This window comes from Ctenocephalides felis, unplaced genomic scaffold, assembly GCF_003426905.1.
Source record: "Ctenocephalides felis isolate EL2017-DRISC unplaced genomic scaffold, ASM342690v1 CF-g0.4_SCAFFOLD_01886, whole genome shotgun sequence".
Lineage (NCBI taxonomy): Eukaryota > Metazoa > Arthropoda > Insecta > Siphonaptera > Pulicidae > Ctenocephalides > Ctenocephalides felis.
In genome coordinates this window covers 50,587,465-50,602,587 of record NW_020538040.1, presented here as the reverse complement: position 1 = coordinate 50,602,587, position 15,123 = coordinate 50,587,465, and the positions used below count along the sequence as shown (strand labels likewise).

At 29.5% G+C, this 15,123-nt stretch overlaps 1 protein-coding gene across 1 annotated transcript in view; it reads left to right on the top strand.

The window, feature by feature from the left end:
• Nucleotides 1–12,288, top strand: part of LOC113375053 (poly(rC)-binding protein 3-like) — a 43,720-nt gene extending 31,432 nt beyond the window's left edge. Inside the window, 3 exon segments of the mRNA XM_026615004.1 lie at nucleotides 2,893–2,986; nucleotides 6,393–6,675; nucleotides 11,230–12,288. Coding sequence (XP_026470789.1) covers nucleotides 2,893–2,986; nucleotides 6,393–6,675; nucleotides 11,230–11,629 — 777 coding nt within the window. The 3' untranslated portion in view covers nucleotides 11,630–12,288.
• The last annotated feature ends 2,835 nt before the right edge of the window (nucleotides 12,289–15,123 follow it).

Below are 15,123 nucleotides of genomic sequence, written 5' to 3'. Positions count from 1 at the left end.
TTTTGAAAAATGTCATTTTTACTGATGAAAGTTCTGTATGAGCACGTACTGCCCTCATCGAGCCATTAAATTAAAATACGAGCCGTCAGACTAAAATAATCCGTTGAATTAGTAAAAAGCAGGCGTCGGAGATGCCAGCCAATTGTCGACTTTGGTGGTGACTGGACACATATTGACCAAATTGCATCATTGCTTGTAACGTATACAATGCATATATAACTATCAAAGTTTCATAAAATAATTATTTTATAAATTAACACGGCCACTCTCTTACTTGACGACTGTAAACTAAATTATGCATCTGATTACTAATATAGCCTTTAAAAATTATATATATTCATAGTGTATCTGAATTTTTTTACATCTATGTTGGTATAGTAATATGATTGGGTAATAAATTTGAAGTTCTTTTTCTTAAATTTCTGAAAACTTTCCGCGAATTATTTTGTAATCGTTGCAGAGATATTATTCTCGTACATTTGTGGCTTAAGTTGAGCTGTATTTTTTGTATTATGATTTGTTTTCGTATTATATTTACTATACATATATTGTTCGACTCCACCGGTTTCTAAAATGTAAGCTATTTGCTGATTCCTAATCAACTTGCATTGATTAGTAGTTTTCTTTGACAATTAGTTGATCCTTTTTAAAGTATGTTAAAAAAGGAGCTCAAATGCTTCCAAATTGATAAACAATATTCTCTGAAAGTTTTAGCTCTTAATATTAACTTTATGATAGTCCGCACTCCAAGCAAAGTTTCTTCTTCTTAAGTAAATACTTATTTTATAAAATATATCATTGTTGTATTTTTTTTGTATTTATGATCAAAATAAGCAAATACAATTTTATTATCAAAAGCTAAGTTATAAAATTCTGCAGAACAAATGGAATTTGACGCATGTTATTTCCATAAGATACTTTTGTTGAAGTGCGGACATCTTAAAGTTAATATTAAGATCTAAAACTCCGACACTTTTTTTTATCAATAGAGAAGCATTCGAGTTCCTGGGAGTAAAGAAACTCGAAAATATCCCTAGTAAAAACCATATTATATATATATATATATATGTATATATATATATATATATATATATATATATAAGAAATGCATTAAATTTTGAAAAAAAAATAGCCTTTACTTATTCAAAACTACTTGAAACTAGAAAAGTGGCATACGGTGAGTTTGTTTAGAAGTCGCAAACCCTAGTACCTGTACCCACGTCTACAATTTAAAGGTTCCAAATTTTATAAATATTTCATACTAATATTGTCCGCTTAGTTAAAAATAGTAATTATTGTTTTTTAAACTACTATTTACACCGTAGTGTATATACATCAATATAAGTGGTGTTAAATGTAGAGCTGCTTTAAATAAAATGATGAGACCCAATTTCCACACTTAACTCTTTCATTGTACTGTAAAATCCAAATCAGCCACATAAACCATGCAAGATATATCGAACAAATATCGAAATATGTTCATTAAAATTGTACATTAAAATTATGTCAAATCCTGTTCATATGTGCACTATTCTACGATTCACTACATAACTAGATATTTTATATCCAATGCCAAACAAATTTTTAACGCAATGAAAATTCTAAATATATTTTTTTTGTATTGAAGTAATTTAGTAAGGTAAGGCAAAATACGACATTTATAAGTTAAAAAAAATCTGTCAAACTGAATTATATAATTTAATCTGCCAAAGATCTACTGCATCTTGCATTATTTTAATTTCTCTCACATCTCAACTGCTTTTCGGCAAGAATAATGTAGACTACGTTTTCTTATTCATAATCATGAATATATTATATTCTAATATTGTCTAACAAGCATAATTTAACCTAAATTCAAATTTCAATTGAATTGACATTTCTGGAGGGGGACAGTACTTATTTGTCAAACTATTTTCAAGGTCATGTTGTTTTTTTTTTTTTGTATATATAATGTTTATATATGTATATATAAAGCACATTCCTCCTATTTTCTTTTGTTACTTTTTGTAGCTCTATGGCCACTGAAGAAGAGTCAAATTGGGACTCGACACGTATTGACCATTAAATTCACTTTAAAAAACAAAATATAGTTTTCTTTATCTTTATTATTTGGACGCATATATATATATATATATATATATATATATATATATTATATATATATATATATTAAGTTTTAAGAGAATTTAGTGTATATATATATATATATACACTAAATTCTCTTAAAACTTTTATTAATTCTTTTTTCGTCGTTTTTATCATTGTGTTTTCTTTCATATTACTACTAATAAAATTAAGAGATGAAATATGTATTATTCTAAAATGAGAATGCATGTAATTTAGTACTGGCATGAGAATACTGACACCTAAATTTGACTTTAAATTTTAACAGGCAGCACCATTCCATTAACGTTTACAGATAATTAAGCATTCAAAATTTTTAATATCAACATAAATATCGAGACTACTTACTAATAGTTAAAAATATTATTTTGAACAGCCTTAATAAGTTTTGTTATAACCATAGGATCTAACTAAATTTTCAGTTGATTTTCGTTTTTGTTACCCTATAACTATTGTTTTAGTTCTTATTTCGTACATTGCTCGGTACCTTTTAGAAAACTTAACCTACTTTGTTACCCTTTTGTATTTCGCAATTTAGACTTGGTTGTTTAGGTTAGATGTTTTTAATGTTTATAGTTTAGACTGTATTTACAAGATCGTTAATTGACATTTTATATGATGTTTTAAAGAAATATTTTTTGTGGCTAGAGAGGCTAATTTTGAATTAAAAAAAAACTTATTTTGTTTCATATAATGAATTAAACATACGCTTATGTTAATTTATTTTGTTTATAAATGTTTTTGTCTTACAATTAATATCTCTTATAGATGGGAGCGATCGCAAAAAATCCATTAGCGGGTTTAGCTGCGTTGGGTCTTGGCGGTATGGCTCCAGCAAATACGGGCGGTTTAAATCCAGCAGGTTAGTCTGTTTTAATTATTACTTTTATTTTGTTTTAGATTATTTTTGTTATTGTAATCTTTTGTTTACAGTTATATCAATATTGGCAACTTTTCTATAAAAACTAAAAAATATCCGACATTATGAATTATTGTGTTTGTCATGTGCATAATTTATTTTATACCCGTTATTTCAATTTTATGTATCGCATTTATTGCATATTTCCACTTCTTCGCACAGATGGTTATTTCAAATCAAATACATAATTAAACAAAAATCTAATTTATGCTAAATAAACACAAAAATAATATATTATATATGTGTGTGTCTTATATCCAAAGACGGATCGGTTAGGATATAATTGCGCTTAACAACTTCGACCACTCCGAAACCTAATACTTAACACAAAATGCATTATATAGCGGTGTGTGTCGTTCATGTATTAAAAGATTTGTTCAATCTCAGTCATATTAATTATTTGAAGTTCGTTTATAATCAGTTCAAACATATTTGATCATATATTTATTAAAAACATATGCGTTTTAATATGCATGCATATCTCAACTTGTATGCCGAAAGTGAGACAATAAAATATCGAATATATCAAAAATCTAAACGAAGGCCAAAGGAAAATCCGCTTCTTTCGAGTCGAATCTTTTATATAGTGGTAAATCGACACGAGTATCGCTTGTGATTGGGGGTACGTAAGGGGTCGGACACATGAAGATTTGACTTATTTTCGGATATACATCCGACTGGGGTGTCCCGAGAGAGGAGTTATGTCTTCGGATGATGTAACCAACTCCGCAGTTAACCAACTCGAAATATATATATTTCAAAATTAAAATATGTTCGAAATGAAATTTTTAACTTCTCGTAGGGTAAGTAATACAAAAGAAATCCAAAATGAAAATTTTTATATCTTTACGTTTCAGAAGTTTCTGATTATTTTGGCATCGTCGATTCCTATATTGATAAGGAGGCGTGCTGATTAGTTTTTGGCAAAGGCAGGTGCTGTCGTTTCAAAGATACGGGGCAAAAAGTGCCAAAAACGGTTCACTTTTCGAGACAATGGATTTGATTGATTTAGGGTTTGAAAGGCAGGGTTAGCGGTAATCCAATGAAAAAAGTAACAAAAAATGCTATTTAGCGGTCAAAAATGATTACTAGACATATGCACATCAAATTATCAAATAGATATTTTAATAACAAATTTAGTTCGCAATTCTATTAGTTTCCTACCAATGTTTATCCGTTTGCATCGACGCGCGTAACGCTTCGATATTTCTTCTGTATAACAGCCACGCAGCACCATTGCTTTGAAAAATAGTTCCAAATTTTCAAAATATCAAAAATCTAACATTTTTCAAAGTATTTTTAACTTCCCGTAGGGCAAGTTATAATAATCGCAAAAAAATCGAAAATGAAAATGTTTGCATTCCTCGACGTTTCAAAGGTTTCTGAATATTTTGGCATACCTTAGAAAAAATGGATGTATGTGTGTGTGTGTGTGTGTGCGCATGTGTGTGTGTATGTATGTATGTGCGGATACAAATTTTCGTCGACGATTTCGGGAACACCGATCAACCGATTTGAATAATTCAAAAAACATTCGATTTGTATTGATAAGGAGACGTGCTGATTAGATTTTGGCGAAGTCAGGTCTAGCCGTTCCGAAGATACGAGGCAAAAAGTGCCGAAATATGTATGTACGATTGCTTTGAAAAAAAGTTTAGATCTTTCAAAATATGTCTAAATAAAGACATATTAAAAATTATAAATAAAAAATTAAAAAAAATTTATTTTTCAAAAAAAAGTAATTTTTTGTCTAATTGTTTGTCAAAAATAATATAAACAAATAAATATTTTCGAAGTAATTTTTTTTCAAAAATGTTAATCGTTTTTAAAAAAATAATAATTTGTGGTACGGGAAGTTCCAGCAATTTGCCTTAAGGCACGATGCCTTAATTGCCTTAAGACAGAATTCCACTTACAGCTAGTTTTATATAAGCTGATCAATATCAGCGTTTTCTTTTTAGATTTTGTTCTTTATTTTAATTTTTAACTTCCCGTAGGGCAAGTTATAGTAATCGCAAAAAAAATCGAAAATGAAAATTTTTATATATCTTTACGTTTCAAAGGTTTCTGAACATTTTGGCATACCTTAGAAAAAATGGATGTATGTGTGTGTGTGTATGTGTGTACGTGTGTGTGTATGTATGTACGTGTGTGTATGTATGTGCGGATACAAATTTTCGTCGACGATTTCGGGAACACGGATTAACCGATTTGAATAATTCAAAAAACATTCGATTCGTATTGATAAGGAGACGTTCTGATTAGTTTTTGGCGAAGGCAGGTCTAGCCGTTCCAAAGATACGGGCCAAAAAGTGCCGAAAACGGTAACTCAGTTTTTAAGAGAACGGAGCGTCCGATTTAAATAATTCAAAAAACATTTTACTTGTATTGACAAGATGAAGAATCGATAAAATTTTCATAAAGGTAGGTCTAGCGGTTTCGGAGATATAGAGAAAAAAGTAAAAAAATTAGCCATTTGGCGGTCAAAAATCATCATTAGACATATGCACATCAAATTATCAGATCTCTTATAGAGATTTTAACAATAAGTATACATTTTAATAATATAACAAAAATTATAATATAAGATTTACAGTCAACATGCGTCTGACAGGTGATGCAGTCTGCGCATGCGTCTGTCAGTGATTGCACATCAAACTTAGCCTATAATTCAATTTGACAGATTATTATTTTTTAACTTTTAAATGCAGTCGTGTTTTGCCTTACTTTACTAAATCATAATACAAAAATAATTTACTTATTCAAAAAATTATTTAAAAGTTTCATTATGTCAAAAATTCATATGTTTGGCATTGGATACGAAATATTTACTCAAGTCAATGGAGCGTTTTGGGTCTGAATATTTTTAATGTGCTCCAATTTGCATGAAATTTTGGAATTAGGTTCATCTTACTATCAAGTTTAAAAGTGAAAATAATTTAGACTCCTTTGCCACTTCCCGGGGGATGACATCCCTTTTCAGTGGTGCAATTGTATCTCTTTCAAAATAACGTCGGATATCGATAAACGAACTAATTAGAAGAGAAAAATGTTTAATAATGTTTTTCAAAAAAGCAATTACTTTTCAAGTTACTGGCCACTGAAAATTTGTTTTTTTGCGTTTTTCATCGAATCATATGGTTAGACTCTATTAAATAGTACAGCTCGAAACATGCTCTAGGACGAAAAATGAAATAGTTAACGGATGCGCCGGATATTAAAGGTGCGAAAAAAAATGAAGTGGATATTCATATATGTAATATTCCAATGCTTTAGGTAACCAATAAAATTTAGTTTATTAATATATAGGTTTGTATTTTGGTCGTATTTTAACACTTAATATTTTTAGCTCTTGCCGCGCTGGCCGGATCTCAGTTGCGCACCAGCAATAATAGCCGCAATCAGCAAGCCGCTGCTGCTCAGCAATCACACGAAATGACAGTTCCAAATGAACTGATCGGTTGCATCATTGGAAAGGGTGGTACGAAAATCGCTGAAATACGACAAATCTCGGGCGCTATGATTCGCATTTCGAATTGCGAAGAACGAGATGGTGGAAATACTGACAGAACCATAACGATATCCGGAAATCCAGACGCCGTTTCTCTTGCACAGTATCTGATTAATATGAGGTTAGTGGAAATTGTGGTTTATTGTAATTATAACCATTTGCCGTTCAGTTCAAATATTGTAAATTTCTACTTATATGTTTATTAAGAGCTCGGCTAAAATGTATAATCGCTGAATGTAAGCCTTTCGTAATCAATAAAAGTAATGTCACAAATAAACTTCTTGCGCGTCATTTTGCGCCTAACATTTTTTCATACATAAATCCTCATTTTAAGTAATAAAACAAGCGATATAAAATAAAACTTAAATTTTCACATGAATCGGTATAATTTCATGTAGATCTTCTAACAAGTTACTCTCACTGTTAGTGTATTGTCACACATGAATATATTTATTAAGTAAATTTTTAATCATTAAATATAAATAATTTTAAAATCTCGCATTAAGTAAAATAAAATATAACGATGAGATATTCATTGGATTTTATTAGAAGATTTGTTCTAGTTGCTTGACGTTTTTCATCATGAACAAAATTTCTCATGAGCTTTGCTTTGAGCTTTTTTTATTGAAAATTACTTGACTTTCAATGCGATCACTCATTGTGTTTTCATGTAAGCTCTATTATGAATCATGTTTGTTTTAAGTTTTTATATTTTGACCATTTATTATGTACGACATACGACACTCATATAAGTATGAAAATGATTTCAAATTTGCAAGGTATTCTGAAAATATATAAGTGGGTCGAATTAATGGCTCAAATTTATATTATGCTGTGATTAAAGATTTTAGGAATGTGAAACAACTTTTAGATTTTGTCAGCTGGCAATTTATTCAGTAGATAGGTCGGAAAACATTTTTATGCACGTTTTATATGTATGGATTTTTATAATTTCTTTTCCTAATTTTTGTCGATTTGTTCTCCTACAACGTATTGCCTCAGATTTTTTAAATTACAACGAAAATCCTGACCTTTGCATGTTGTATGTTACTTAGGTACTCCCATGTATCCTTGTTTTTGTTCAAGCCTAATCAAAGCAGCCAAATTTAGAAGAAATCCTTGTATCTGAAACCATAAATTATCCTAATGGTAACATAATAAACGGTTTTTTGCCTTTTATTTCTTCAAAATGTTCACACAAAACTGAATTAGGTCTGTAAGTTGATTCGAATGGAGGATAGTAATTAATGAGTAATAAAGTGGTTATAACGCATAAGTATTATCATTTCAGCCTGCTTATATGTGTAATATAGCAAGTTAATCTCGATGAGGACTAGCGTTTCTAACTTTTGTACGACGATCGGCCGAGCCGTTTCTTTGTAAATCGCAGAAAAGTGAAAAAATTTTCGTCCACGTTTTAGCCCGCAATTCTGAATCGATTTTGAAAATTCAAAAACTGTTCGAAACATATTGGTTGGAAATCGACCTGATTAGTTTTTGGTGAAGATCGGCCGGGCCGTTTTCTTGTAATATAGTGTTAAAAAAATTTTTTCGACGATTTTCATAATTTTTTTTTTGACGGTAGGTACCATAGTCTTATAGATCATAAAGTATTACGGTCCTATGACAAGTAGTTTAATTTTAAAAAATCGTCAAAGTTTGCAGAAATTAGCGTCGTTTTTTTGACGTTTGTCAAAATTAGAACTTTCATCGACGTTTGCTCAAAAACGCTTGAAACGATTGCATAAATTTAAAAGCCAATCGATGTATTTTAATGTGGATTATCTTTTCTCAGTTTTGTGCAGCGATCGGCCGGGCCGTTTCTTTGTAATTTGAAAAGAAGTGTTAAACTTTTCGTCCACATTTAAGCTCATACTACTGAATCGATTTTAAAAAATCAAAAACTGTTCGAAAGATATTATTTGGGAATGATACTGATTGGTTTTAGGTGAAAATCTACCAAGCAGTTTTCTTGTAATTAACTATTGAAAGAAAAATGAAGCCGATTTTTATGGAACTTTTTTTTGGCGATATATATCATGGTCTCATAGAACTTACTGAAATATCATGGCCTTACGACAAGTATTTTAATTTTAAAAATTCATCAAAATTTGAGAAAGTGAGTAGTTTTTTGACGTTTGTTAAAATTAAAATTAGATGATCTACTTGGTATAGCGATGCAGTGCTTAGTCTTAATGAACATACTAAAACATTAACGTCCTACGGAAACTGGTTCAAATATAAAAATTGTTGATTTTTGTATTGTTGATTTGCTTTTAGAAAATAATCCGAGTTAACGTGTTCGTTCATTTTTAATTATGGGTAATAAATCCACTCGGAATGCTTTTAATCACTCATAAATTAATTTATTTTTTATTGATTAAGTAGATTATTTACACATATCGGGAAGTTCATGTGACTTGCCTCAAGGCTAAATACCAAACCAACTAGTTTGCTACTCTAATTGGCCGAGATATCTTTGAAAATGTTTTCTTTTTTCAATCTCACATTTTAATCGTAACCGTAAAACATATCGGAATAAATTGACTTGATTGCATTTTTTACATTGGTGTAAATAACATTATTCATAACAAATAATGTTGAATAATTATTTGTTCGTGCTTAAAAATTGAAATAAATTTTTTGTTGTGTGGTCTGAAATTGTATCCAAGTCGGCCGTCATATCATACCGTTACATATTTTACAGTTCACTGTTAAGTAGTGCGATTGTTTAATTTCAATTAGCATTATTTAAAATTCTAAAAGTCTATAGTCTTTTATTTTACAACTCGAATTATATTATAATTAACCCTCATGTAGGCCTCTAAACAGCAAGGCGCTCGCGTTTCGATCACCTCACAAGAAAGTCTTCTTTTTTTGGACTTTGATAAAACTTCGCATAATGATACAGCAAAATTGTCACTTGGGTAAAAATAGTGGAAACGGACTCATAAAATATTCGAGTATTATAGAAAGTTTAATCATAAAAAATAATGAAAGATTAGAAAAATTCATATTACCTATAAAATGGCGTACACATCATTTAAAAAATGCCAGGGTGGGGTAGATACCCTGTGTGCAAAGCGCCCAATAAACTTCAAGGTTAAATGGTTTTTGCGTTGCCATATTCTTAATTTTGATCACTTGCAATATTGCAATACCGGTATACCACCTGAATTTTCGGCGGTATTAATACCTCAAAAATAGTGGTATATTCGATATTTTTACATAAGCTCTAGTTGATACCTGTTACACTCGAGTTCAAATTTCTTTGAACAAATTTATCTGTAAATTCCATATTCGCATAAACAGATATATCTTTAAGTGATTCTATAGTTAAACAAATGTCAAAATATTATCTCAACTCGTCGTTAAACTTTCCAAAGGGCTTCTTATCGTATTACAATAAATAAAATTGGACCGATAGATAATGATGTTTATTTCATCTTATGTAAAAATGTAATAGTTTTTTGTAACATCTGCGCCAAAATACTTCATTTTGTAAATACTTACAATCAACAAAATAAAGATTACCATTGCGTAATCTTATGTTTTTTTCTAACTTTATACATATTAATCATAATAATTACTAAATATTTTTGCTTTTATTACAATTTTAAAATATTATTTTACGTAAAACGTATTACAGTTTGAAAATAATATAGGACCATTATATCGTTTTAAATAAAAATACTCTACAATTATAGTATGTTATTATGTATCTTGAAAGTAATGGATCTTGGATTAGTATAGAAGAATGACTGTCTTCCAAGTATTGGAAGTTACGCTGATTTTAACACATTGCATACAGACAATACAATTTATTATAATAATGTAATATGATCTTTAATAAGGTGACCATATTTTTTGAAGTCAAAACCGGGACGGTAATTTTTAGTTGTGCTAAATCGGGAAGGAAGGAGGGAGTAGTATGGCAAATAACTTAAATATGATTTTAAAATAACAAATACTATTAAAATAAGTACATTTTAAATAAATCTTATTTTAATCAAATGCTGACTTTTAGTAAGAATTTTATTATTCGGTTATATGTTACATTATATTTTTTTATTTTGGGGTTTATGTTGTTTTGCTTTTAAACTTTGTATAAAATGCTGATCAATTTTCTTGATAATTATCTTGAATAAATTGGCACTTATGCCAGGCGGTCAAATAGTTCGTTTTCACTATTTGCATTAATTTTTGTAAAATTGAAAATAAAAGTTTGAAATAATTAATATTATAAACTATTTTGACCGGTATCTTACCGGTATTACCGGTTTTAAAAGAGAGAATACTAAAATACAGGTATTGAAATTTTTAACGGTATAGCATTCCCTAACTCTTCAGGGAAACTCGAATGCAGTATGCTCAATTTTTTACTATTTTCTACTGTATTACTACACGTCCTAATTACTTTATTTTGCTAGTAATCAAACTATTTTATATAGTTATATATATATATATATATATATATATATATATATATATCAATTATTAGTCAAAATTGAATAGTATTTAAAAAAAACTTTGCGGCGTAATGTAACAAATATTTGAGTTTTCTCATTCCATCGAGTTTATTTACAGATTAGTTCGCTTTGTGTGACAGTGTTTTTTTTTATTTTTACTTATGTTCCGTATCTCTCTGAATCCATCCCAACTATATTTTATTTAGCGTGGAGCTTCAGAAGGCAAATTTGGAATCACAAAACAACGCACCGAACGGTGCAGGTCCATCATCATCATCATCCCAAGCCGGACAAACTCCTAACACAACCAACAACACCTGTACCACAACAAATCCACTAGCGTCCGCCATCCCGCTGGCCCAACTCCTGGCCAAGCCCGGTGCTCTCAACGCCCTCTCCAGTTTAACCGCTCTTGGCGGTCTCACAGATTTGCTGGGTGGCGGCGCTCTTGGCGCCGGCCACGCCGTGCACGCTCACACTAATGCACCGATACAGACCACTGGCGTGCATCGACACAAGTCTTATCAGCCGCGACTCAGGTCACCCAACGGCGGCGGACAGGAATCCAAGATTAAGAACGAACGCAATAAGTTTAATCCTTATTAGAGTGCTCAACAATGATTATTTTGATACGCGCTTAAACATGATAATAAGAGGCTTTTGTTCTCGCCACACTAATTATGCTTTACTTGTTTTATGAATTTAATTCTTTATGTGAGACAAATCGCTTTCGGTGAATTTTCGTTACTTCTTAGATTAGAAATACGTAGTGAGTTCTGACATATCACTATTATTCTATTTTGTGAGTTCAATATGTTTCGAAATATGATATGAAACCAAACGCATAAAATATCTTGATCGATTTATTTTGATTCGTTATGTATACGCGCAGACCAAATAATAAACTACCACATTCAAAAATTTTATCATATAACGACTAGTATAAAAAGTTTGCGGGAACAAAAAAGCCTCTTTGGTTCATTTGCTCATCAGCATACACAAAATTTGAATGGAATTACACATATTGTTCAAACCATCTAATGAATGATTCGTGGATTGGGATTGATTTCGTTTAGCGTTAGGGAACCGGCTTCTTAATTCGTAATTTAAATTATTGTATACGCTTAAAACATTTGTAAATGGTTAACAATTTGATAAAAGTAAGGTACTACCAGGGCACTTTCAAACGAATAGATTGTAATTGAAGGGACAAACAATTAATTCAATTTTATTATATATGTTTTTGATTTTTTCAGTTATTGTGATAAGTTTGTTTAAAACTTAATATATAAGTTGAAGTAAATCTCACGAATGATTTCTTTGATCTACGATTTATTTACAAACTTCATTATGCAACGAATTGGACATTGTGCACATTGTTTAAGTTTGAGACTAAAAAATCGATTCAAATTTTCTATGAATTTTTATTTTCTTTATTATTTACTTATTAAAGTAGGGAATTAATTATTATTGACAATGTTTATTCAATTTTATAAATTTGATTAATTATGAAAAATATGAAATACATTCACTAAATCAAAACTTCAGTTTTGAAAATTCATGTTAAGTTTATCACTTAAACTTACAAGTAGTTTATTACTGAATATACAAGCTCTTTATACTTAGTGACGGACTTTGATTTTAAAATATAATTACTGTAATATAATAGATTAACTTCACCCAACATCAGACTTATGAGGAGGAAATATTTGTTGTACTAATTAGATGAAGTATCAATTTTAGCCATTCGAATAAGTTCATTTACAATATTAGGTTTTTCAAGAGAACTGCGTTTTTATAACTAGACTTCTATAGCATATAATATATTTAGAATTTTAAATGCTATTTGATTTTATAAGGTTTTAAGTTGAAACTTTTTAACAATATAATCAAAAAGTTGATTGTCTATGCATACAACTAGTGTAAAAATTAGAGGAAATGTTAAGTAAAATTAATAAATTTGTAAGCCAAGGATATTATATGCACTCTTTGCGTTTATATATATGGGTCATTCTTTTACAAACCGGGCACCAACCATACCTCGACATTTTAGAATTGGCTGAAATTTTTTTTATAGATATTATATATAAAATCATTTGACACGTATTTCAGGATCTTCCTTTGCATTATGTTAATTATCTTCAGTTGTGTTCATCAGATCAGTATTGTTTTTTGTTATTATATTCATTATGAACTGAACTTTGAAGTAATTTAAAAAAAATAATGTTTTTGCAATTATTTTAACAGTAATAACAATTGATTGTTAACATTGGTTTTACATACGGGTGCCCCAACTTAAATCGATTGCGTAAAAAACCATATTGTTTCTTTTTTTATCTACTTAAAAATTATTTTTACAATTCGATGGAATGGCTGTTACATCGGAAGATATTAAATGTTTTCGAGGGAAAGTCGCGTCGCGCGTCCGTTTGAAAGGCGCATAGCGCGTATTAAATGAGTACAAGTACTATTTTTAACTAAAATATTTTACAATTCGTTACTGAGGAAAAATAAAAATATTATCTAAAATATGTAGTAGCAAATATTTTATACAAAATGCTCATATTTTTGAAACTGGTAAACTAAAACTTATTATTCGTTGGAATAATAACAAAAGTTAAATTAATTGTATTGGGTAGGTTTGATTTCGTTAAAAAATAAATACAAGAGAATGCGATTGAAAAATAATTAATTTATTGCATTATAATAGGCTAGCTCTGGCAGCTAGCCTTTTCAAAGTTCCACCCAATCCATCGCAAGCGCCCTTACCGTGTGACGTTGAGAAAAAGTGCCACTCTGCAACCAGACCAAAATCTTTTTCGTGGCAAGTAATATTTACAAAATTCTTTTTATTTTTATACTATATCATTAATTGCAACATAGTTTTATCAACATTAGTCCACTCTCTGTACCTAATTTTGTCAATATAATTTTCCTCAAAAATATTTTCTAATTCTGTGATCAAATTTTCTATGCCAGGACACTGGGAGCACTTTCCAAAATAACAATTAAATACTACTACATATTTTAGATAATATATTTATTTTTCCTCAGTAACGAAATTGTAAAATATTTTAGTTAAAAATAGTACTTGTACTCATTTAATACGCGCTATGCGCCTTTCAAACGGACGCGCGACGCGACTTTCCCTCGAAAACATTTAATATCTTCCGATGTAACAGCCATTCCATCGAATTGTAAAAATAATTTTTAAGTAGATAAAAAAAGAAACAATATGGTTTTTTACGCAATCGATTTAAGTTGGGGCGCCCGTATGTAAAACCAATGTTAACAATCAATTGTTATTACTGTTAAAATAATTGCAAAAACATTATTTTTTTTAAATTACTTCAAAGTTCAGTTCATAATGAATATAATAACAAAAAACAATACTGATCTGATGAACACAACTGAAGATAATTAACATAATGCAAAGGAAGATCATAAAAATTGAGAAAATCGGCAATATTTCAATCGTAAATATCAACGAAAAAAAATTTTTTGCCGGCAAAATCCTGAAATACGTGTCAAATGATTTTATCTATAATATCTATAAAAAAAATTTCAGCCAATTCAAAAATGTCACATTTTTTTTTTACCAAAATCCGCCCGATTTGTAAAAGAATGACCCATATATATATATATATATATATATATATATATATATATGTGTGTGTGTGCATGTATATGTGTGTGTGTTTTCATATATGGGTATATGTGTGTGTACCAATACCAAATATATAATAACAATTTTTTCAGATATCCATTTAATTATTGAATAAAAACTAAATTGTGTAGCTAATAAATACACATGCTAATACTAAATATGCTAATGTAATCAAACACAATATAAACAATTATAGAGTTGTGTTTAACTGAAATTTAACATCGAAAGGCATCAATATTAAGATATCAATAACACCAACAATGAACACATCAAGTTCAATTAAATTTGTAAATTACCTAACTTTGTTATTGCTTAATAATTGGTTTGATGTATGAAAAATTTATATTTGAGTATGTGTGCGTGCGTGCGTGCGTGCGTGATAGTGTAATATATATGTATATGTTAGTATATAATATATATATATATATATATA